The sequence below is a fragment of the Cynocephalus volans genome, chromosome 14, assembly GCF_027409185.1.
Source record: "Cynocephalus volans isolate mCynVol1 chromosome 14, mCynVol1.pri, whole genome shotgun sequence".
Taxonomy (NCBI): Eukaryota; Metazoa; Chordata; class Mammalia; order Dermoptera; family Cynocephalidae; genus Cynocephalus; species Cynocephalus volans.
Genome location: NC_084473.1, coordinates 71,371,184 through 71,397,624, shown reverse-complemented (window position 1 = coordinate 71,397,624; position 26,441 = coordinate 71,371,184). Strand labels below are relative to the sequence as shown.

General features: G+C 44.4%; 1 protein-coding gene across 3 annotated transcripts; it reads right to left on the bottom strand.

The window, feature by feature from the left end:
* Window positions 1-1,519: 1,519 nt before the first annotated feature.
* SEMA4F (ssemaphorin 4F) lies at window positions 1,520-25,451 on the bottom strand. 3 transcript variants are annotated; one of them, XM_063078834.1, is made up of 14 exons: window positions 25,307-25,451; window positions 23,026-23,177; window positions 22,319-22,378; window positions 21,988-22,086; window positions 17,197-17,290; window positions 8,568-8,687; window positions 8,318-8,469; window positions 7,416-7,594; window positions 7,056-7,203; window positions 6,699-6,921; window positions 6,447-6,556; window positions 6,176-6,336; window positions 2,376-2,434; window positions 1,520-2,130 (listed from the first exon to the last, which is right to left on the bottom strand). In XM_063078834.1, the coding sequence occupies exons 1-14, from the start codon at window positions 25,449-25,451 to the stop codon at window positions 1,520-1,522; spliced, it is 2,313 nt and encodes a 770-aa protein (XP_062934904.1). The 3 variants fall into 3 exon arrangements, with proteins under 3 accessions (XP_062934904.1, XP_062934905.1, XP_062934906.1); XM_063078835.1 differs by lacking the exon at window positions 21,988-22,086; XM_063078836.1 differs by lacking the exons at window positions 8,318-8,469; window positions 8,568-8,687; window positions 17,197-17,290; window positions 21,988-22,086.
* Between the last annotated feature and the right edge of the window lie 990 nt (window positions 25,452-26,441).

Genomic DNA, 26,441 nt, shown 5'->3' with positions numbered 1-26,441 from the left:
AACTTCAACTGGGAAGGGCTGGATTATTCAATGGAGCTTGAGGGGATCCCTCACCAGGGATGAACGAGGCACATTCACAGGCCACCACCAGGACTGAGCAGGAGAAGCCTAGAGCACGTGAGAGCTGTGAAGCAGAAAGAGGTGAACATTTGCTAAGCTGACATTGTCTTCAAATCCACACAGAGCCCAGATTCCAGGGACTGGAGAAAGAAGAAAGGATCCAGCAGATACAAGTCCAGAGACTGGCCACAGGGCAAGTGAAGAGAAGTCAGGTGGAGAGAGGCCAGGAAGAGCTGCCACGGAGAGGCACTATCTCAGCTTGGCCAAAGTGCAGTGATCTGGGGCAGTGGTCTTTTAACTCTGTTAAGGCCTTGGGAATCTGATGAAAGCAATAAAATCTCCCCACAGAAAAATACAGACACACATGTACAGACATTTCACATATAATTCCAGGGAGTCCATGGACCCTAAGTGGGGGACTCTTGCTTTAGGGCAAGGATGTCACCCTGAGTAAAGTCACTGATGCAAACCTGTCTTTATGCTGCATTTCCTGTGAATGCTCCCCTTTTGTTATCCCCTAATATTTAGAATGTCGTGAAGTTAATTTTTAAAGAGAGTCAAGGGAAGGGTGTTCAGCCTGCATTCCAGACAGAGAAACAGCAGCTGTTGCATGGCAGTGGCGGCAGCCAGAAGGCAAAACAGAAAAGGATGGGGTCACATATACCACTGCCCTTCGCATCCAGAATGTCACTTTGGGAGCTTTTCTCTACTCAAATCTAGAGAAGGGCTGTGAGACAACGGGGAGAGGGTCAGTGTTTTGCTTCCTTTTAGAAAGGAAAGCCATTCCCTCACTGGCTACAGAGTCTAAAGTTCTGTAGGCAATGTCCCCATCCAACTTTCCCCCTCCTTATCCCCCATAAATACACCTAAGCAGAGGCCCAGCCATTCATCCACATGTGGCCAGGTCTCCCATGAACACCCATGTATTTACACACGCTCTTTCACAGAAGAAGAAAAACTAGGATGGGAGAGATTTCAAGGCAGAAATTCCATGCTGCAGCATGGGGATCATGCACTCCCCATGGAGGATCAGAAAAACCAGGAGAATCGGAAAAACCACCCCAAGGACTCAGTGCACATTAGCCCCAAACTATCTTCATGGCTCTTCCTTCTGCCCAGGGCCCAACCAGAAAGCAAAGTCATAGCTATTTACTGTGCCCCATCCCCAAAACTAATGGGCCCAAGATAGGGGGCCAGGACTGAAGGGATTCCGATGTGGAGGAAGCCCCATTTGCTGCAGAGAGCAGTTCTGATCTCTCATGGGAATCAGGAATCAGGCAAGGGTCTGGCCCCAAGCCCATCCAGGCCTGGAGAGGGCAGACACTGAGGACCAAGTCATCACTCTGACTCAAAGAGAACAGAGAGGCCATAGCAGTCTTCCAGGCCCAGCGACCACCAGCATTTCAATGGTCACTTCATTCCAGTGATAACTCATACACTAGTGGCCATTTTCCCAGCTCTAGATGGACGTTTCATCACATGTGGCTATAGGAGCCCCAGTTAGCCGAATGTGGGCTGGACTTGGGCAAGGATCAAGCAGGAAGGGTGGAGGGAAGCCACCAAAGCCACTGCCCCTCTTGGCCAGGGCCAGGGGAAGCCGCTCATCTTCAGGAGAGGGGGAGGGAGGGTCTTGGCTGTAGCTTGTGGTTCCAGATGGTGGGGCCCCCAGGTCCAAGCCCACCTTGTCTCTAGCCAGAAGTTCCCTCTGTCGCCGTTGCTGCTGATGCCGACCAATCAAGAGGAGAGTAAGGGATGCTGCAAGAACCCCTAGGAAGAAGCCAGCCAGTCCAGCCCCCACTGTGTGGGCCCGGCTTGAGGGGCCCTGCTGGCTGCCCCACACCAAGCTGTAAGCTGCCACCACACGGGCTGCCCCACCCTCCTGACATTCACAGGCATAAGCGCCCATGGCCCCTGGGGTCACCACCACCTCTAGCCCATCCCGCCGGGGGGTGAGGGCAGTCACTCCACCAGGTTGGTGCCATACACAGGATGCCCATGCTGAGCTTGGGGAACATGGCAAGACCACATGTGCAGCTGTAGCCACAGGAACTTCAAACACTACTGGGTGTTCTGCAGAGAGAAAGCAAAGGCACAAAAGGGTGAGGCCATAGGCTGGGGGTGTGATAGAGAGAAAATTGGGGTCATATTGGACATGAGAAGGGGCCATGGGGACAAAGCTAAAAAGGGGATTCCTGAAGAGGGTAAAGCCCTGACTGCCATATCTTCTATGATCCAAATTTTAGAGTGGGTCCAAAATGGAGAACTTTTTAGACCCTTTCCATCCATTCCACCCCATTTCCTTAAATCATACAGACCTCCAGGCTCTTTGGGACATAGAGAAGAGACATCTGCTGACTCTATGTCTTGGACCAGCCTATAGAGAAGAGAATACTTGGTAAATCCAGTGTGAACATTCCCTTCTATCCTCCTCAGTAGCACTGAACATTCACTCACTCATAACATCTCCCATCATCTCAGAAATCACTCCTGGAATTATTGGTCAACATTCCCCTCATCACCAAATTTTTCCCCCAAACCTCTTGCCTTGTCACATCCTACACATATTTCTAGCAGACTACGGATAGCTAAATTTGCCTAGGTCTGTTGAAAAGATGGTTGGTGGGGGTGCTTTAAAAGAAACATAAGAACCTTCTGAGAAATATACCTTATTATCCACAACCACAGATTTCTCTGGGGAAAAAAATATAAAATATAGTTTTTCTAATATTTAAGAGAAAAAGCAAACTACTTTTCTGTAAAAGCTAATCAAAATTCTGTGAGGGTCAGTGAGATTACTTTTTTGTTTTGTAAAAGCTGCTGATCTCTGCAGAGGAACTAACTCTTTTCAACAGCTGTTGATATATATTGGCCTCTAGTGGATCTGTTTTAAACAACACAATCCTGGTACTTCTGAGATTTGGGTGGACTTTGTCTGATAAAGGGATGGCAAGATGACTGCTCGCTGCTAAACTCTCTGGCACCACTCCCAGAGGTGCCAATGAGACCTCTAATAGGGCTGTCAGTGAAGGCCAGGTAAAAGGTCTGAACACATAGCCTCAGCCAAAGAGAGACTCCACTTGAGTGTGAACTCCTTTGATGTGAACTTTGAGGTCCCTGAAATGAGATCCAAGACTGGTCTGAATGGCTGGAAATTTCCTGGGTAAAACCAAGGTTGATCAGTCTAGCTGAAAGTGGGGAACATGGGGAGATCACAAGTACAGCTATAGCCACAAGAGCTTCATAGTCTATGTTCCCCGCTCCCCCCCACACACATTGTATGAATTGAGGTAAGAAGGGTAGAGTGTACAGAAGTACCAACCCAAGACACCGGCATATACACACACCCCACACTCCAACATCACACCCCTCACACTCACACATATCTTAAGGGAACCCCTGAAACTCAAGTACACAGGATACCTAAGACCAGTGAAATTCTTATTTTAATGAATATTAAAACAATAAAGGAAACAATAAAGCACTTGCTTTTGTCTTAGATGTTTAAAAGTTCTGCCAAAAGAAACTAAAAGACCTGGTCAAAGTTCTCAACCAAAAATGAGAAGCTGGCCAAGCCTGCCATCCAAGTTATTTTATATCCCTAATGGGCAAAAAATCAAGAATCTGACCAAGAGATGGCACAAGATTTTATACTCATAATTCAAAATGAATCAGGAAAACAAAATTAAATTTTATATCTACTCTGATTATATGTCAGTTATTATCTTAAGCATTTTCATTCTGCTTTGACATGTGCGAATTAATCTGTTTTATTCCCAAAGACACGTACTTTTACTTCTAAATGATTTGTAACCTTGGGGTTTTGTAATATAATGTGGTTTTATATATAATTAGAGTTCTATAATATACGAATATACTGTAAGTTAACTGGGCTTCAAAATAGGAAATCGCAAGGTCAGTTTGAAAAAATACTATCAATTAAAAACACTTCACTGAGAGGATCTCAAATTAAGATTAAAAGACACTTAAGAAGCATATCGACCAATTACAATTGATGAACATTATTTGGATCCTGACTTAAAAAAATTTTAAGTATATGCAATTGGGGAAATTGGAACATTGACAGGATATTTGATGATATTAAGAAATTAAGTTTTTGGTATGATAATGGTAATATGGTTATGTTTTTAAAAGAGCCCTTCTATGTTAGGGGTGCACACAGAAAGATTTATGGATGAATTGATATCTTATGAAGCCTAAGATTTGCTTCAAAATAACTGGGAGTAAGTAAGGGTATTGGTGAAGCAATATCAACCAGGAGTTGACAGTTGTTGAAGATGACGGATGGACACATGGAAATCATTATACTATTCTCTCTACTTTTGAATATGCTTGAAATTTCCTAGAACAAAATGTTTTCAAAGAGACTCCTTATCTGTTAGAGATACATGTTGAAATGTTTAAGATAAACATGATATCAGGGATTTGCTTCAATGTGACATATGCTTTTAAGCTAGCTGTTGAGTGAAAAATGGATGGCAGGATCCCAAAATTAACAAGAGAAGACCAATTAGGAGATTATTGGAGTAGTCCAGTTAAGAAGTGATGATGGTCTACAGCCATACCACCCTGAACACGCCTGATCTGGTGTGATCTTGGAAGCTAAGTAGGGCCAGACCCAGTTAGTACTTGGATGGTAATCTGCCTCGTAATACTGGGTAGTATGGGAAGAAGAAGGAAAAGAAAGAAGAAAGAAGAAAGAAGAAAGAAGAAGAAGAAAGAAGAGGAAGAGAAGGAGGAAGAGAAAGAGGAGGAGGAGGAGGAAGGAGGAGGAGGAGGAAGGAGGAGGGAGGAGGAGGAGGAAGGAGGAAGGAGGAGGAGGAGGGAGGAGGAGGAAGAAGGAGGAGGAGGAAGGAGGAGGAGGAAGGAGGAGGAGGGAAGAGGAAGGGGGAGGAAAGAGGAGGAGGAGGAAGAGGAGGAGGAGGAAGGAGGAGGGAGGAGGAGGAGGGAGGAGGAGGAAGGAGGAGGAAGGAGGAGGAAGAAGGAGGAAGGAGGAGGGAGGAGGAGGAGGAGGAGGAAGGAGGAGGAGGGAGGAGGAGGAGGGAGGAGGAGGAAGGAGGAGGAAGGAGGAGGAAGAAGGAGGAAGGAGGAGGGAGGAGGAGGAGGAGGAGGAAGGAGGAGGAGGGAGGAGGAGGAGGGAAGAGGAGGAGGGAGGAGGAGGAAGGAGGAGGAGGAGGGAGGAGGATGGAGGAGGAAGGAGGAAGAAGGAGGAAGGAAGGAAGGAGGAGGAGGAGGAGGAGGAGAAGAAGAAGAAGAAGAAGTCGTAGTAGTAGTAGTAGTAGTGATGATGGCTTAGATTGCAGTGACAGCAGTAGAAGTAGAGAAGGCTGCGAACTGAGGATATGTTTTGAAGCTCGAATCAGTACAAACTGTAATACAACGTGAGCAGTTTCTGGCTTGAGCAACTGGATGGACGGAGTTCCCTTTACTGAAATGAGGAAACCCAGAGGAGGAGCATGTGAGGGAAAGAGGAAACAAGAGTGCATACTTAGACTTGCTAAGTTTGAGTTGCCTGTGAAGCATCCAAGGGGAATATGAAGTGGGCAGTTGGTCAGGGAGTTCCGCAGCTCAGCTAGAGATACCTTCGTGGTTGTCATCTGCACTCAGACGGTACCGAAAGTAATGGGAATGAAATCACCTAGAGTGTAGACAGAAGGCATCCAGGACTAAACTCTGAGGAATATCAACATTCAGAATTTGGATGGGAAAGGAGTCAGTAAGGGAGGCGGGAGAATGCAGAGCCACAGAAAGAGGAAGGAGTATTTCAAGGAAGGAGGGAGTAGGCAACTATGAAAGCACTTCTGAGAGCTCTTGTAAGATGAAAACTGAGAAGAGTCCACTCGAGATGGCAACATGGAGTCAGTCACACAGTCAGGGCAGGTCCAGCAGAGAAGCAAGGACATTGATAAAGCAGCACCGGATGGACAATTAGTCAGTGTGGACTGACCAATGGACACACAAGTGATGCAGACACTAACAGACAAAAGAAAAAAAGCACACACAGACAAGACAACATTAACAGATAAGAAACAGACAGACACATAGATGGGGCAGAGCCCTGGGACAGCAGGCAAGAGACCAGCGCAGCTATACTCACCCTCGGTGCTCCCCAGCATGGGCCACACACTCATCCAGCTGGAAGCTCCAGGCACAGACAGGATCTTGGGCCAGGATGCACTCTGAGCAGCTCAGGAGACGGTGACAGTTGGTTGTGTTCACTTGGGTCACCTCGGTACGAGAGCCAATCAGGAGCCAGCCCTACAGAAAGGAAGTGGGGAAGAGGAATATACTGGATCTCCCAGACCTCAGGGTCACTAGGTCTGGACCCAGGTGTCTCCTCACCAGACTCCCCAAAATATACAACTCACTTGGTATAATTTCATGTTCTCAACTGGCTGTGGCTCTGGGAACAAGGCCAGATCCTCGAGGACACTGAGCTGGGCTCCAATCCGTACTGCTCGATGAAGGTGTCCATCCTCTAGGAGGCAGGCAAGGGACAAGAATAATGACATAACTGTCCCAGTGCCCAGGACTCTGATACCTGTATGTATTAAGGGACACTCTTTGTGATGAGAGCATGTATATGTTGAGTAGGCAACTTGCTTAACTATTAAATATACCTGTCCCCAAGTAGAGCACATCATACTCTTTCCCTGAGAGGCTGGTCACCCTGTGTGCCACGACTCTGAGATAGGATGTATCCATGGTGACCAGCAGGGGGTGGCCATCAACTGGAAACACTGGCCTGTCCATGAGTGGGTGGTCCCGGATGAAGGTGAGCACACGATCAGGCAGGGAGAGAGACGAGCCAAACTGCCGGAGCTTCATGTTATTAGTGATGCACTACAGGAAACACAGGGCTGGGTGACAAAGCTTCCTGGGGAACAGGAAGCGTCAGTGATGCTTAGTGGAGTTCCTGCCCTAATGGCAGATCTTTAATGCAGGCCTGGGATGAAGATCTACCCCAGGTCCCTCACCTCTCCAGGTCTAGGCTGCGGCACATCATTGTCCGTGACAGGCAGTCCCCTGTTGCAGTCATGTTTTAGCTCTCTGAAGGGACCATTCAGCACCATCCGAATGTCTTGTGGTCGGAAGGCACAGACAGCAGAGATGGCAGCCCCCTCCCTAAAAGAGTCACAGCTTGAAGCCAGATATTTAGAGGGAGCTCGGGGATAGCAACTCCTCCCTTGTTAGATGAGATGACCTATGAGAAATGCACAGGGAGCCACATGGCCGAGGGAGGGAAAGTCCACCCCTCTGGAGGAGATAGCACTGACACTGCGCCAACCCCACACATCTCCCACCCTGTAACTCTCCTCCACACCAGAGCCCCTCACCACTGGGAGGAAAAGATGCCATAAAAGATAGGGGTCCCCACTCCAGGCTCAGGTCGAAGCACAGCCATGTCCTGCAGGACACCAGAGGCCCGGCCATGCTCAGGCCCTGGACACAGCAGGTCAGCCTTCAAAAACGTTGTCCACCTCTGTTGGAGAGTCTTCCGGCCCCCGAGGTCCCCCTGGGGTGACAAGCACATGGCAAGTTCTCTTTAGAAGATCAACATTGGGCAAGGAATGTGGAGACAAATACAAGTTTCCTCAGGGCTGACTTCAGGGCAGACACAGACAGATGGAAGACAGATGCATAGAAATGCAAGGACAAAGATACAGACAGAGCAACTGTGGGGATAATGAGATACAGGGGTGAATGGAGTCACAATAACAATGACAGTGAATAGGTCCACTGTGCACTTACAAAGTACTTTGCTACATGTTGTGCATAAGTTACCTCATTTAGTCCTCAAATAACCTTTACAGACAGGCATGATTATCCTCATTTACAGATGACTTTCAAAGGAGCTAAAGAACCTGCCCGGAGTCACACAGGCAGTAATTGGTGGAGTGGGGACTCAGTTGCTCTCCCCTAGCTCCTTCTAAATATCTGGCTCCAACCTAGGACTCTTCCAGGGAGAGGGCTCCATCTTGAACCCGGGTCTGTCTGTCACCAGTTCCTGCCTTTAACATACACACTAGTCTACCCCCTGTGGACGATGTGTCACAAGGATAATTGTGAGGGTCAAAGAGGCCAGAGCCCCTCCCCCCACTCTTCAAGCTTCCAGAAAATAAGCCAAAGCATAGAAAAAAGGAGACAGAGGAGAGATGCAAAGACAGAGACCCAGAGAGTAAAAGACAGGAGGACAGACAGAGTGAGAGACGACAGACAGCTGGGATGGAGGTCTCACCGCACATACACGGGCCACCCGCGGGACCTTAATGCGCTCATATGAGTCAAATGCTCGGGAAGTCTCCGTAAAGAAGAAGTAGATTTCATCGTCTCCATCTTCATCTCCCCATTCAGTTGGGCTCAAGGCCACGGCTGCAACAAAGGCTGGGGCTGGGAAGACCAGTGGCCTCAGATACCCACAGCACAGCCTGGGGCCACCCAGCCTCCACCCTACCTGTCCCCCAGAGCACCCCTGTCCCTCTCCCCACCGTTAAGCCAGGATGACAAGGTCTCTGTCCGAATCCAGTCCTCAGCACGACCCACAGCCCGGGTGATAATTGGCTCCGTCCCCAGGTAGTTTTTCACAGTGGCAGCATAGAGGACCCCCCCTGCAGGGTGACAGGGAGAAGATGGGCTGTCAGAGACCCACTGAGGGAAGCAAGAGAGGTTACAGACAGAGCAGGTAATAAAGCAGGGCAGCGGCTCTCAGGGACTGAGCACCCACAAAGTGCAAGGCATCACTAAGCACATTACAGATATCACCACACTTAAACATAGAAACAAACTGCTCCGGGGCAGTAAGGGAAACCAGGGTTAAGGAAAAACTGCTGGAATGTCCATGTACATGAAGAGAGAAAAAAGGCCTCCCTTGTGGAAATTAGCTTTGTTTGTTTAGGTTTTCTTGCTGTTGTTTCAGTAACCCTGTAACATGCTAATAGTGCTGTGACTCCCCAGGCGGACAGTTTGCTTTGCAGCATGTCCCAACCTAACTTAAGTTCTCCCACTATGGCAAATGTCTGAGGGAACTAGTGTTCTTTCTGAACATTAGTGGGTATATATTGCTCTGGAACAAGTCACTACTTTAGGGTATTCTAGCATCACTTGAGGAATTAATTAAAATGCAGAATCCTAGGCCCAGCAATTCTCATTCAGTAGACCTGCAGGGTGGCCCAAGACCTACATTTCAAACAGGCAGTTGGAGTTATTCTGATTCAGGTGATTCAAGACCACTTTGTTTGAGAAACACCAGCCTAGGGGATGAGTGGAGGTTTCACAAATAGTCATAGATAGTAATCAGGTCCTCCCTTCTGGTACAGTGGCAGGGCAGAGGTGCTCTAGGGGTGGTGGGGATGGGAGAAGAGAGAAATTGCAGACCCCCTGGGAAGGAAGAGAGGTGCGGCTCTGTGGGCTGGATGTAAGAGAAATACAGCCACTCTGAGTAACACTGCCAAGGGTTCAGACATGAATACAAAGAAAACGAATCAGGGTAGTAGAAGGTCACGAACACCCTGGAAGACTCTTGAGTATCACAGGCACTCTGGAGAGAAGGAGGCAGCTGGCCTTCACCACCCACTACACACAAGGCACTGTGCCGGTGCTAAGCACAGCACTGCCCCCAATAACTCCTATTTGAGTCATGAAGGCAGGCATGTAATCAGACACCAGGAGGCGTGGACTAATAGATGAGGGATGACGGCACATCTACCTGTGAGAGCAGCATCTCAGAGGCAACCTCTGAGCTGGGTCCGAAGAATGAGAAATTTGCCGGATAAATGGAGGACTTCAGGGGGGAAGACAAGCAAGCAGTAAAGAGAGGAGCCCAGCTCAGGCATGTGGGACGCTGGTGGCAGAAGCTCCGCAGGGGCAGAAGGGGCTGCCAGCAAGGCAAGTGAGCAGAGCTGGAGGTGAGGAGATGGGAGCCCAACTGTGATGGGTCTGTTCTGCCAAGCCAAGTAAGAGTAAAACTGCAGAGGTTTGGGGTGGGGGGAGTTGCTTGGGTTTTGGTTTTTTTGAAGAGAGTGACAATCAGCTCTTTTTTCTTAAGATAATAATGCTAGTTAAAAGGCTATTCACACAGTCCATGCAGGAGTGGAAGGTCCGAACTAAGGCAGGGACAGGGAGAATAAAGAGGCTAGATTTGGGAGGTATTTCTGAGGTAGAATCCATTAACAAGATCTGAAAATCAATTGCATATGAGATGTGAGAGAATGGAGTAAAACAATGTCTCTTAAGGTCTCTAGCTTATAAGATTGATGATAGTAAACAGTGATATTATTAACCAAGCCAGAAAATGTTAGGAGAAGGCCCATAACGGAGGCAGTTGGAGAGGAAGTGAGTTCAGTTGTTGGACACACTAAGGTTGAAGTGCCTTTACAACACTGGTCAGAGATATTTGGAGGCAATTAAGAGAAGGGTCTGGAAAACAGGGCCAGAATCGGCAACTTGGGAGTTATCACACACCATGCTTAGGTCACGCCATGAACATGACAGCAAAGGAGAAAGGTAAAGCAAAAAGAGAGCCCTGGGGAATAGCATCCTCTGAGCAGAGGAGCTGCCAAAGGTCATGGAGATCAAGTCAGAGAGGCTGGAGAAACAAGAAAGGCTGGTGTGCTGGAGGCTGGCGCACAAAAACCTTAGCAAAAGCCTGGAGCCTGTGCACACTGGGGGAGCAGCAGAGAGAAGGGCTACTTGGAGGGCAGCACAGTCATCCTGGGGCCACAGGTGCTAAAGAAGCTGCATGTCTCAGGGACTGGAAAGAAAACCAGTATTGAAAAAACACTCCATGCAGAGCAAAAAGGGCCCAGGAGCCCTCTGAGAGCAACAGTGGAGGGTTAGAAACCCCCTTGTGGGGTGTGGAGGGGAGACTATTCTATCATTTGAGATTGTGAAAAGAATTCAAATGTTCTGGAGTCAGGAAGATTTGGGGTTTGAACTCTGACTAATTATTAGTAGTGTGATCTTGGGTGAACTGATTTTCCTAAGCCTCAGGCTCCTCAAATGTATGAGTATGATACCACCTTCCACTCAGAGTGGTGCTGAGGGTTAAATGAAATGACAAATACAGAGCTTCAGCTAGAGCCTGGCACATGGTCGGCATTCCATACATAGTTACAGCACCTTATGAAACCTCAAAGAGCCATATGCTTAATTTGCTACCAGAAAAGGGCAGGGCTGTGGGGGGCAGGGAGCTATAAAATGACATCCCATTCCCTTCCAGAGAATTTCAGGAGAGAAAAACCAAGCACTGGTCATCGGTCCTGGCAGCAAATGGAGCAGCAAATGAGCCAACCCTCTGTACTTCCAAGGGGGAAAAAGAGTTGATACATCAACCAGATTTGGATTGAAAATTTTCCCTAAGAGCATGAAACACAAAACAAGCTAAAACCAACACTCCAGCAGAAGCTGTGTCACGGACACCCTAAGAATGAAAGGAGATGTGGTGGAGGAGACAGTTATGAATATTTTGGGAACATGACCTGGTGTGTAGAGTTGGGGGGAAACCATCATAAATATTCTGGAAACAGTAAAGGGCCACTGATAACCACACAAAGACACAGCAAGGTTCCAAACTTTCTAAGGGACCAATGAGGGAGTCAGCAACACTGGAGCTTGGAAATACTGAAAAGAACACAGTCACTCAGAGTGGAATAGCAGAGGGTCGCTGACACCAAGGACAGCAGGATGGATCACACACTTCGGGAGGAAGTAGCAGGGCCCCAGGTGCTCCAAGAGTACCAAGGGGCTTGCAACACAGTCTTAAACACACACACACACACACACACACACACACACACACACACACACACACGAGAAGAAACAGCAGCCATCACAATCAGGAGGACAGGAGTCCTAAGAGAACACAGGACCACCACATGTCCTAGATCCTCCAGGACACACTCAATTCCAAATATTCCATTGCACTGTTCATATAATAAAATATTGCTGAATGTGCAATTGTTTGGCAAATTATTACTGAATGGAACAATCACTAAACATTAAAATACATATTTTCTATTGGCAAAAGATGACATGCACAAGAGAGTGATGCCCAGTGTTCAGTGAACAAGCTGGTTAAAAAAAAACATGGGGTAATTCAACCCTATTTTTATTTTTTAAAAATATGTATATACAAGTATATCTGTGGACACAGGAAAGATTGTTGAAGGAGCTATAACTCTACAGTGTTAGTTTCTAATGGAATTACAAGTGATCTTTATTTTCTTTATGCTTTTCTGTATCCACTGAATTTTTCTGTAGTTAGCAACTTTTGTTGTTATAACCCAAAAAATTAAGGTATTTTCATTTTGGGAATACAAAAAATAAAATAAAAATAAAAGATTGAAAGTCACAAAATATGAAGAATGATAAAGAAAAATCACAATTACATGAGAAAATTGATCCCTACTTGCTCAGATGGAAAGCCTGTGAACACAGGCCTCCCAAAAATTGGTATGTAATCCAAAACGGACAGGCTAGGATATGTGTCATGGCAGTGAATATTTCACTACCCCCTTGGAGTGTCAAAGTGCTCACAACTTTTTTTCCCAGACATAGACACACTGGAAAAACACTCACTTTTAAAAGAGATTTATAACAGGAATTATCTGTTCATTGGTTTTAAAGAGAGGATGGGGGGATGTCACTGGCCAGTACAGGGATTGAATCCTGGATCTCAGTGTTATCAGCACCACACTCTAACAAACTGAGCTAAGTGACCAGCCCAAAAAGAGGATTTTAAAAATGCCCTGGCCTTCTTTCTTTCAGTGCCTTTTCTTCTCATGGTCAGATACTTTTCAGGATAAATAGGTCCTACTCCAATACTCTCCATTTCCTTATCTAAGGATTGGGCCAGCTGGATACCTTCTATAAAAAAAACCTATTATTAATACATAATTAGACAGCTGGAGATACAATGTTTACTCTACCTTTCCCTCCATTGGCCTTGTAGGACTTCTATAACTGTCTTGTTTCAATGTGTGAATGTTGGTCTTGAAGAAGACACATGGATTTAAGAGGTAGGCTTGGCCCTAAAATGCTGGCAGCACCCATACATCTGGAACATTTGTAGTGCTCCTTGACAGATGCATTAATCCAAAGATGCAATGAGACCAAAAGCTTATGATAAAAAGACAGGACTGGTTCCCAACAGAAAGAGCAGAAGTTTCTGCCCTTCTCGATAAAAGCCCTATTTGTGATAGGGAAGACCAAAGACGACTGACTGCTGTCTCTAGCTTGGGGACCTGGGTGAGCAACGACACTATGCAGTCAGAGGAGGAAATACTGGTGAAAGATTAGGTTTGGGGAAGGTGAGTGAAGAAGATGTGCTCAGTTTGAGACATGATAATGTTGAAGTTCCTGTGGGACATCCAAGTAAAGATGTCTAGAAGGGAGTTGGATGTATAGTCTATACCTCCAGATGTCGGAGAGAGATAGAGATTCAGGAGGCATCAGAATGAGGTGGAAACAGAAGCCTCAGGGCTGGTTGATATCACAACTACACTGAGTAAGAAGATAATGAGCTCTTGGGTGGAAGCCTAAGGAATTCCGATATTTAAAGGATGGACACAAGGCAAAGACCTCACCAAGGAAACTGAGAAGGAATCGTCAGTGTTCTTAGGCTAATGTGAACGCTGTCAAAATATTCACATTTTTCCGAATTTGAGATCATTTTGTTGATTTTATCTAAGTGCAGTACAGATAAATGTTATATTTGAAAACAAGATTTCTGAGGCTTTTCCTAAGAGAAATGCAAGTACCAACAAACACATGAAAAAATTGTTCAACCTCATTAATAGAAATGCCAATTAAAATACACATCAAATTGAACTTTGGATATAAATAAATATATCCAAATATAAACTGTTTAATATAAAACAGTTTATAATTTAAATTATAAATTAAAAACTTTATAAATTATAAACTGTTTATATGTTAGCTAATTATATTAGCTAACGGGTGCAATGAAACAGGCCCTCTCGTCACTGCTGGTGGGACTAACTGGAGAGTAATTTGTCCAAGTCCATCAAGCACCATCAAAGTCCTTACATCCTTTGACCTAGTAATTCTACCTCTTAGATTGATTCATATGCAATTAATTAAATTCATGTAAAGGATTTACATAAATACTTACGTAAATGGATTTTTGCTGTAGCATTATTAATAAAAGCAATAATTTATTTTAAAATTTGAGTGTATAATTATATGAAAATAATTAAATTGTGCTACATTCATATGGTGGCACAGCACACAATTACTAAAAATCATGTTTTGAATAATTAAGCAATTTCCATGATGTGAAAATGCTCAGTATACAATACTAAATGAAATATGCATGATAATTACAATTTACTATAAATGCACACATACACATAGACACAACAGAAGAAATAAATGCACACATACACACAGACACAACAGAAGAAACCCAAAATATTCCAAAACAATAATAGTAAGTGGTGTTGATAGAATTACAAATAAAATTTTCACTTTCTTCTTTAAACAGTTCTATATTTTCTCAATTTTCTACAATGCACATTGTAGAAAACAGAGAAATTATGTTAACTGATTATCTTAGATTGTTGTGATTGAAAATTCATTTATGTTGATAAACAATTCTGTATAATCAAGAGACATTCACAGCCACTAAAACTCAGAAATCTTTCTTAATGATCCCAAAGACTGACTCAGTGCTATGCCAAAAATGTTGATAAAAAGCCAAAAAAATTAAACTATTGACTAAACTGTTTTATTCAAACATGTATGAATATAAACAAGATCTCATCAATTTCAACTATGACAACTCAAATGTTGTATTTACTCAATATAATCTTTATGCTCATTTTCAAAACTTTTGTGTTATTTTATTATTTTTTAGAAAAGGTAAGTCATTAGTTGTATGACTAAAGAGTGATTTAATTTGTGTAACTTTTAAGACTTTTCCTAAAAATAAAAGCTATGCGTAAGAAAAAAATTTCATTGTTAGATCTTGTGTCCCGATTTTTGTTTTAGATAACATATTGTTCAAAAGCATAGGTAAAAAGTAATTTTATAATAAAGATGGCAGCAAAAGTCAATGAAGAAAGAAAAAACAGTATGATGAATGATGCTGAATCAACTGATTAGCCAGCTAGAAAAAATTAATTTAGATTCCCATCTTACGCCATTCATTAAAATAAGTTCCAAATAGATAAATGAGTTAAACATTTGGGAAAAATTTTTAAGAAGAGAAAAACTTTACTGCTTTCTAAATGAAGAAGTATTGAGCTTAGAACAATATAGCCACAAAGGAAAAGATACTTCAATTGGAACACTAATATCCTACCCGTTAATTGGCCTAAGAATATGAGCAGAGGATTCACCAAAGAAGAAATAAAAATAAGTACTAAAACATAAAAAATGTTCAACTTCACTATATTCAAAGAAATACAAATTAAAACAAGGCGCCATTTTTAGTCTCAAATTAGCAAAGATTTTTCAAAATGACAATACATTCTATTGAAATTTATGTGAGGGAAAAAACCACTCATTCACTGCTGATTTAGGGTGTAAATTGGTACACCCATTCTAAAAACTCAATTAGCAACAGATAATAAGCCAGAAAATCTTCACACCCTTTGATGTAGTAATACATTCCTAGGAATCTTAAGGAGACAATCTAAAATGAGGACAAAAATTTAGACACAAAAATGTTCATTACAGCAATGTGGATAATAGCAAAAACTTTGAAGTAAACTAAATAAAATAAATTTATATAAATGATTTAGAAGTGTTTAATTTATGGTATGTTAGGATGAGTAGCATGATGTCAATAAAAATCCTCTTTGCAAATAATTTTTATTTTATTTATTTATTTATTTATTTTGTTTGTTTGTTTATTTATTTATTTATTGGTGGCTGGCCAGTAAGGGGATCTGAATCCTTGACTTTGATATTATAATATGGTGCTCTAACCAACTGAGCTAACATGCCAGCCCAAATTTTTAAATTATATAGGAAGGTCTATGACATAAAGTTACTCAAAATTCAAAATTATATCCATGTAGAATGACATTTAAAAGTTGTATAATACACACATTCATAAAATTTCTATTAACCTGCTTGTTTTACACTATCATGAGAAAATACCTGGCTTTTCACTGAATATGGAGGGTGTATGTAGGGTGGTCTGACCTAAAATACAGACTATGTGGAACAAAAAGAATTTGCTCTGTGGCTGCCAAAGAATTAGACAGTCATTCTCCAGAAGAGATTTAGGCATGATCTGTGACAGAACCATTCCACACTTGAACAGTAGATAGCTTGTTCAAAGGAAGGAACAGCAGGAATTTATTAAATAATTACTACTGATTTCCCTGAGCAACAAAGGACCAGCCAGCAAAATGTATTATGCATGAGTATATGTGGGTGTGCACACATGTTAAAAAGATAGAAGGAAATAACCTAAAATATTAGCAGTGGTTTTCTAAGTAGATATAATCTAGAACTGCACTAATACAAGAGTACTTCAAAAAGTTCCTAAAAAGATTCGTATTATCTTCCAATTCTATTTTTCCATGAATTTTTTGAAGTACCCTTGTATGGTAGCCACTAGACACATGCTTTATTTACATTAAATTTAATTTAAAATTCCTTCCTTCAGTGGCACTAGTCACATTTCAAGGGCTCACTAGCACAATAGTTAGTGGATACCATACTGGACAGGGCAAATAAAACTTTTCCATCATCACAAGAAGTTCTGTTAGACAGTACTGTTCTAGAAGACTTTTCTATGTTCTTTATACTTTCCCCAAATTTATTACAATATGCATTGTAGTAGATTGCTCTTATAAGCAGAAAAAATTAAATACTATGAGAAAAGACAATGAGGTCAACAAAGGAAACACTCACACTCACAGAATTGCAAAGGACACATTCTCTAGAGAGAACGCTGGGAAAATAATACCGTGTGGGGAAAAGCAGGTGGTCACAGGCACCCAGGAAAGAACAGGAAAGGCTAAAAAGAGACGTGGGAATAATCAACATTCCGAGGAAAGAAAAGACACAGAAATTCCAACAGCAGGGGCAGGGAAGGAGGCAATCAGAGCATGAAGGCACAAGTTCTTGTCTCTCCCCACTCACCAGCCATTATAGCTGCTGAACGCTGAGCTGGCTCAAAAGGACATTTCCCCCGGCCACTTTCAAGTCTTTCAACCTGCTTGAAACTGGACACATCCTACAGACCAGAAGGGGGCAATTGGTTTAGGGGTCACAGAGAAGGTTTGTGGCGAGAATTACAAAGATGGTCAGAAGAAGGAAAATGGTAATTCCCATTCATCTCCCCACCCCCCAACTACCATCCCCACATTCCCAGTCAGCTATTTCTGATTCCCCCACCCATTCCTGCATGTCTCATCTCTGCTATCCCCTTGTCATCCATTTATTACTCTTCCCCCAATTCCCCTAGTACAACACCCAAATGTCCTGACGAAGGAACACCTAGGATGACCCTACAAGACACTAAGAGGCTGAAAGCTAGGTCTTTCCTATGAAACACTGCTGAATTGTAGGATTTGAAACTGGCTAGAGAATGTGCTACAAGGCAAGAAGGACCAGAGAAGAAAGGCCTCCTGGGGGCTGGGGCCCTTCGGAAGAGTAAATAAAAGTTCAGGCTGATAGAGGACCATCTAAAGCCCAGGGGCCTAGAGAGAAGGGATATCTTCCCCCTCCTCCCACCTCAAGGATGAAAGGCAGGGCCACAGTTATACATTAAAGAGGGAAGGAAGATCTGCAAAGTCAGTGAAGAGTGACCTGAAGCTCAAGTCAGAATCTGAGGTTTGAAAAGTACCTTCTTCATCAAGGGACTCCAGAGGGATTGACCTGGACAGGGGTGAGAGGTGCAAGAGTTCCCCAAGGGCTAGGCAGAAGTTACCTTAGTCTAACATCCAGCACTAAGAGAGGCTTCAAGATAACATCTAAAAATGAAAATCAAAAATGACTTCAATCTAGGACTGAAAGGGAAGTTAACTGTGGCTGATTGGAAATTAAAGTTATGGCATGGAAATGCCAGACATGATATCACTGCTTCATGAACGGGGGTGGACATACGGTGTTGCTGGAGCCCAGTTACTTTGATGGTAGTTGGAGTAGCAACATACATGTCCCCTGAGCATAAGTATACTACTGGTCCATTCGACTTGCTCATCTCTGCTGTAGGTGACAAACAAGGTTTTATTTTACTGAGAGAGTCTTGAAGAAGGCCTATTAAAATTAGATGTGATCTGAGGTCTCCAAAAAGGGAATACCGGGTCAAAAGAGCCTCCACAGAGGCACAAGCACTCCACCTGTGTGGCATTGGGAGCATCCTTGCCCAAGGAGAAAGGTGACAGTTCCATGAGAAATTACCAAGATGTTTGGGCACTCTGGAAATGGGGTTAATACCTGCTGCTGCTTCCCTTTTTACTTGTCACCTGAACTACGGCAGTAAACTCCTCTTCTCCACACTATCTAGCCCCACCCCCAACTTATTCTATATATGCACCCCAGATTAATCTTCTGAAGTATCATTCACTGACTTAATAATACATTTTTGTGTAAGAGAATGACAAAATGGACCACCATTGCCTAGAGCACAAACTCTTTAGCTCAACCTATCTACTTTCTACTACTTCTCAAAATGACCTTTGTTCTAGCCAAACCAGATCACCGGTTATTCCTGGAAAACAAATTATGTTTTCCCATCTCTATACCTAAAGCTAATTAATCCCTTACATTTCACCAAAGACTGAAAAGATAAGCCTTTTCTCAGTTCTCATTCTCTTCCATCTCTATCCTCCATTTGATACTTCTGACTCATTCCCTTCCTTCAAATATTCTATTTCTTGACTCCCTTGAAATGTTATTATCCTCCTCAAGTCCTTCCTCCTATCTTTTATTTCTCTTCTTCTTCTTTCTAGCCCCTACATGTGTAAGGATCTACCCTCAGTCCTTTCCACATATTCTTCAAAGATCTTATTCATTCTTTCATTTCCAGCCAGACATTCTATGCAAACCACTCCCCCAAACTCTCCAAGTCTGATGTCTTCCAAACTCTAGCCCTTGTTTTCATCTGACTGCTGGACTTCCTCACAGCGATGGCCTATTAGCCTCTTAAAACTCAATATGTCAAAACTAGTTCTCTTCCATTTCCCCCGATGGCATAATAACATCATCCAAATTTCTAACCTTTGAGAAAGTGAACCTCCTGTTAATTACATAGGTTATGATTACTGTACGGTCAAAATGACATTTAACTGGAGTCTCAAAGGGGCAAGACCATTCCACTACACTCTCTATCTGGATCCCAAGATTCCTCATTGAATTGTCATTGTGTCAGTCAGAATAGTCTCTCAAAATCAGTTGTGGTGAAGGCAAGTCCCTCAAGCTAAACACCAGGGCTGGACAGGAAGGCTCTCACTGAGCTGTGGGGTTGAAACCAGTCCTTTGGCCTTGGCCAAGAAGGGTACAGTCATATAATAGACCTCTCCCAGGTGGTTAAGAAAAAAAATAGGGGAAAGAAAAGAGAGATGGTCTCTGTTACTTGAAACACATGCTACCTACCTAATTTCTCTGAACCTCAGTTTCCTTACTTGTAAAATGGAAATAAATAATTCCTAAACATCATGATGTGGTGAGGAGAATTAAACTCAATCATGCATGTAAAGTACCTAGTGCCAATCTGTCAACAGAGCAAACTCAATTGAATGGTTGTCATTGTTGTTGTTGCTGTTGTTAGAAGTCTAACGTTCTTCTCTTTAACTGCTGGGATTTCTTCGGCAAAACAAATTAAAATATTTTCCTCCAATGTCCAGTGAGCTGTCACTGAAGGATGGCATTCCATATTGTTGAAGCTGGTAGATACAGTGCTTGAAATTCCTTTTTGTAAAACTTTCATTTCTCCACAGTCTACTCTGAGCAAACTGTTGTATCTGGATCAAAGCTCTCAGATAATAGTAATATATAATCTCAAAGTAATAAGTCTCAAACATGAGAAGGTTTAGCACTAAGGATAAGGCAAGACCTTGGCCAAGCAGTCTAGAGTTACCAGGTAGCAGGATAAGATAGGTAAAAGCAGAAGAGAACCTTCAAAAAGTCTACAAAGCAGGGCCGACCCCGTGGCGCACTCAGGGGTTCGGATCCTATATAGGGATGACCGGTGCACTCACTGGCTGAGCGCGGTGCAGCCGGTCACAAAAAAGACAAAAAAGAAGTCTACAAAGCAGACTCTGGTTGTGGCTTTAAAGGTTAACAGAGTTGACTCTTTGGGGCTATGCCCCATATTGTCCTATGTACAAGATCTGGCAAAAGAATAGTCCCTCATTCCATAAGCCTTTTAGATAGGAGGGTACAAAGAAGGAGCTGAACTCATGAAAGTGCAGAACACAGACCCCTGGCTTCACTCTTTGTTGCTGATGTTCCTCAAGAATGGATAGGGGTCCAAATCACACCAATTCTGACAGGTATGTCCAGAATATTCCCTGTGAAGACATCTTATCTAACAATGATTAGAGTCCCACTTCAGAGAACCAAGGAAAAATAGGAAGCCCTAGGAAATTAACTTAGAATGATTACATTGTCTATGAGCCATGGCTCTGGTATTCATACCCATGGAATCCCCAGGCCTGTGCAGACTGGAAAATGATAAATATGACAATGGCAATACAACCACTACCTGTGAGCTTTGTGAGAACTGTAGGGAAACTAGACCCTCAACATTACCTGATGGTATATATAGAAAATTTCTATATAGAGATATTTTCACCACCATCCTGAAGTGGGAATCCTTCCCAGGATGAGAAGCTATACAGACCTTGATAGGGAGCCTATAACCACATTATGAAAAGAACTCAACATAAGTCCAACCAACCCGAAGGGCAGCCCAAAGGGACTAACCGGAGCAATGAAGCATAGACAATTACAGCATCCTGAGGGGTTTGGAGATATACATTGACTAGGTCTAGGTGGCAAGGATCCCTGCACACTGCAGAAAAGTCAAGTCAAGATCTGTAGTTAAGGATCAGGGTCAAGAAAGGGAATTATTGCACTCCCTCCTACTGCTCTACAGAGCAAAAACAGAAGCCACTGGGTACAAAGGACATGTGAGGCTTTTGACTCACCCCAGGGCCTTGTCACAAATGTGTGCTTCCAGAGGACCAGTGCCAACGTATACATGAGGAGAAAAGCTGAAAGTTCAAAAACAGTCACCATTCTCAGGGACTCATATGGCCATGAGTAATGTGATTAGGGGGTATACATGTCCCAAGCCTGGCTGGATCTAGAAGAAAATGTGGTTGACAAAGTACCCATCCCGAAGGCAAGATCCAGAGTATGGGTCCAGCAGGTACATTAGTGGACGGTGACATCAGAAGCCAGGAGAGCACAGAATCACAGCCCACACAGAAGGAGATTGGTAGTGGAGGTGGGGGAAGGTGGTGAGAGACAGTCACATGCTATGGGAGGAAGAAACAGGCCTAGGCTGCACTGATTAAGAAATGGACCTGGGCTGCTTGGAAAAGCATACACAGGGCAAGGGAAACATGAGTTACTTACTGGTTTCTGAAGTCTCTCCTGGATTTGTCATCTCCCCAGCCCAGCCAGCATCTCTAACTTCCTTCACCATCTCATGTCTCTCTTTACTGTTTACTCTATGCTACACACTCTAATGCAACCTCCCTCTACCTCTCCTCTACCCTCCCTCAGTGGCAGACAAAGGCTCCACCCTGTGAGGACATCCCCTACTCCCAATGCTTATCATGCACAATGGACGCATTAACCATGCCCCCATCACAATCACACACAGAAAACCCTTCCCATCCTCCCATCTGCCACCCCCAAGTAACTCACACTGGTATAGGGCTCCCTCTCCCTCTCCTTCTCCTACCACCCGTCACTCACAATAACCCCGCACTTCGGATCAAAAGCGAAGGTGCCACAAGTGAGGAGGTGAGAGGCATTGGCAATGGCGATAATCTGGACAAAATTGTGACATTCGTCCTGGGGGACAGAGATGGTTAGAGAGAATCAGAAACAGCAGGTACGAGGAAGGGTATGGTAGTATCAGGACTGTTAGATGCAGCTCTGGAATCAGAGATGATGAGTAATGGCATGGTGTTAGAGTCCCTGCCTGGGCCCATTGGGATGGGAGCACTACAGGGGACTGACAGAGCACCAGGCCTGGGCCAAGGTCTCAATTGGCACTCAGGACAGGGCCCAGATTTACACCTACCTCTTTCTTGCCTTTCTTCCTACAGTTCTGTCTGTGAACCTCAGGAACCATCCAGTCAATCTGAGAAAGGAGAAGTTACCATTTTCCCGATTCCCCCTGAAACTCCATTAAGGTCAAGGAGATGAGACAGTTCCACAACCTCCACCAATTTGGGAATTTCAGACCCCTAGAGCACTGTTTTCAAACTGGAAGTCCCCACCCATTAATGAGTAAGAAATCAATTGTAAGATCACAACCAACATTATTTTTAATAAAACAGAATTTATCAGAATGTATCACATACAGGAGAGCAGATATTGTTTCAAGAGAGGTTTCTTTCAATACACACTTGTGTACTGGGGCACAATACTCAGTATTACTATAATTACTATAGTTATTACTATACTGAGTATAGTGGTCAAAAAGTTTGAAAGTTGTTTCCCCAAAACATTGTAATTCTAATGATCCCTCAACCTACTGTCACCTGAAACCTGGTCACTGCGGCCCCCTCCACATCATCAGGAACCTCCCTCACTGTCTCCCAGTCAACCTGACCCTCCATAACCCTGAGCCAAGACAATGAAGCAGACAATCTCCCCCGTTCATTTCCCCCAATTCTCCCCCTCCTACCATCAACACTGTTACACCTTTAGATATTATAAACCACTGCCCCCCAGCCCATAAAACTATGGATCTAATCACATGCTAATGGGTCTGGTGTCTCTCACCCTGCGAGGTCTCTCCCCCGAGAAGGGCAGGGATAAAGCGAAGATCGTGTCCCGGGCGCCAACATAAAGTCTGTAGGAAGCAGGATCCACAAGGAGAACAGAGTAATTGTATGTCTGAGGGACAGCGAACCGGGTGAGATAGGAGTCTGCCTCTGGCAAGAAGAGATGGGGAGAGGGGAGAGTGGTATCAGCCTTCTCTTAATAAGAATGAGGTCCACAAGAGCAAGGCCAAAGGGGCCAGAGCCTTGACAAACCAACCATAGCTGATGAGGTCAGATTATTTAGCTCACAATCCATTCAAGTGTGCTTTTTCTATAAAAATAGAACACTTTAATAAAATAGCAGCATAAATTTTAAGTCTATAATTTCTATTCATAGCAATATGGTACATAATTTGAAAATATCTATAAAAGGTACAAGGACTTTCCTAAAATTCTTTTTTTAATCACTACTTAATAGTAACTTCTTTTTCTTTTTTACTTAGAAGGAAAATGTTTCACTCTTTTCACCAACACATTAGGAGTCTATTTCCTCTCTCTCCCACCACCCTTGACCTCACTCCCCCCACCTACCATTCCACCCAAAGAGATAAAGAGTGTAGTGGGAAAGAGTATATGTTCTGGAAATGAGTCAACCTGAGTTTAAATGTGGCTCTTCCACTTACCAGATGTATGATCTAAGTTACTTGCCCTCTCTGAGCATCACTTTCCTCCCTCATCTGTAAACACCACCATCTAGGGTTGTTAGGAGAATTAAGTGACTTGACATATGTGGAAGCACCTGGCACAAAACTACATGTTTCACAAATGGTTCCTTTCTTCCTTCCTTAGGCATGTGTTCTGTTTTGGCAAAATCTAAACCTTATATCAGCATTCAAAACTCTTATCTACTTAAAGATCATAACAAATAAGTTAGCATGAGTTTACCATCTTAGCTCAAACTCTGGCTCTGGGAACTCTACCCCTGCACGTAGCTCTGCACTACCTACTTCATCTGTTCAGGTACACTCAAGGGTAGAATGGCCACCAGCCGGTTCATTCACAGATGTGCTGATGTGAGATCCACCGACCCCATTCTCCCACACCCATACTCATCTCTGTGCTGTATCCCACCCACTCTCTCACCCTTAGCATAAGCCCTCGATCATTCAATATTCCTCCATATCCCCAACTCTGCTTCATCTTCCTCTCTGGATTCCTGGACATCAACTCAGCCTGGCAACCTCAACTCATTTTGTGGCTCTTACTCTGGCAAAAACTGAAACCCCAGCCTCTGACCACAGCTTTGCTTTCTGGATTCATAGCACCCCTATATGTCACTGGTCTGAGTTTAGACTCTGAATAACTATTACCCAGTTGTGAGTTTTTGCCAACAGGTTGTATCCTTGGCTTCACTGGTTCTGTCTGCCCGAGGTGCTAACACTCAATGCCCACTAAGAAGAAAACATGGCCCACAGCCATGCCCATGCCCACCTCAGCAGAAAGTCTCTAAAATGTGAACCACTCCAATGACCACTCTCATCCTTGTGGCATCCCCTGCCTTCTTCCATATCTTTTCAAAGAATCATGTCCCTCTCCTCCTTTTTTCCTTCAAAAATCATTTAAGCAGAACTTTAAATCAACTCATTGACTGGTTTACCAACATTCAATGTAGGGAATGGGCAGAGGGAGCAGGGAAGGTTGACAAAGTTAGGAAGGTTAAGGTGGATCCAATAATGGGAGCTGGTGTCAGAGATGCATGGGGTCGGGGAAGTGGGTTAGGGAGATTAGGGCTGTTGAGCATGGCAAGAGGCATGAATGGCGGCGGTAGGGAGGCATAGAAATGAGAATAGGAAAATGAATTCGAGAAGATGGAAATACGGAGCTGGGGATCAGAATGGAGTAGAATTTAAGACTGATGGCTTTGGGGGCAGAATGAGCTTCAAACTGGAGTGAGGGACACAGGTAGATGTGCGGGGAATAAGAAAATAAGAGAGAGGGAACTTCTAAATGAACGACCTCGGGAAACCCCCATACCCTCTCCGGACCTAAGTGTCCGAGTCTGAACTCTTGCGGTTCTGGGAATAAGGGCCCGCTGGAGCAGCCTGGGCGTGTCGTGGGAGCCGAGACGCGAGGCCCGGGCCGGGATGCCGTGAAGCATCCGGGGGACTCGCCCCGCCTGGAGCTGGGCGTGGGCAGCTGAGGGGCCCTGGGTGCTGCCGCCCGGGTTAGGAGGGCGGGTGCTGTGGGCACCTGCGGGCGGGGCCTGGGCGCGGCGAGGGCCGAGGACGCCCGCGCCTTACCGGAGATGGGAAGCGACGTCCTGGGTACCGAGCGCGGGACGCGGCCGGACACCCGGCCGCTCAACATCACCAGCAGCAGCAGCGGAAAGGGCGAGGCGGGAGACGGCCCGGGACCCGGGCGGGGCCGCGCGACAGAGGCCGGCATCCCTGGCTCCGCCCGGCAGCCGGGTGGGGCGCGCCCTGTCGCCTGAGCTGTGGGCCGCGGTGCCGCTGGCCTCAGCCCCATTCGGGTCCGCTTAGCCCGGCTCCGCCTGCGGCAGCTGGACAAAACACAACCCCGCTCCGCCCCCTTAAGAAGGGACCAATGATCAGGCCTCTTTCTTCCTCTAGCCAATCGGGATTGAGTAGAGGCGAGGGGAGAAGCCGCCCAATCCAGACGAAGGCGGAGCTAGTCCCCGTGTAGGTGGGAGTTCTACCTCGGAAGTGGGCTGGAGGTGCCACTCAAGTACCTTGAGTGGCGGGTTTGCTCTGGCCACTCCCCAAAACTCAAATGTCCATATCAGTACTAATAGGGAAAATATGTGGGTAAATGGGTACACGCACCAAGTTTCTTAAAATTATTACTTTTTGCAAGCATTTAATGAAAGCTCCCTCTGTGCCAGGCACAACGTAAAACAAAACAAAGATACAGTGATACAAAAAATACTAAAAATCATTGTCTCCCCTTAGAGAGCTCACAGTGTAACGGGGCTCCCAAATGTAAACAAATAACTGCAAATAGATCATTGCAATAGAAAGCGATGCATATTTGCTATAATAACGTGCAATAAGTGCACGGAATGGATAGGTTTTGCCTGAGAAAAATCAGGAAGTTTTCACAAAATAGGTGACATTTGAACTGAGTCTTCAAGGATGAGTAGGACTTTGAGGGTGAGGGACAAAAACTTCCTGTGGATATGTCCACTTGGATATCCTACAAACAAGGCAAACACAGGAAGTGAACATAACCCACTATCTTCCTCCTCCAACTCCGGCTTCTTTTTAAGTAATTAGTCCTCTAATTTGTAGCCCTGCAGGTAATCCTTGCTTTCTCCTCTTTCGTCCCCCATTGTATTAGTTATCTCGGCTGCAAAACAAATGTAACAAATTTATCTAAGAATTTAGTGGCTTAAAACAACAATAAACATTTATTATC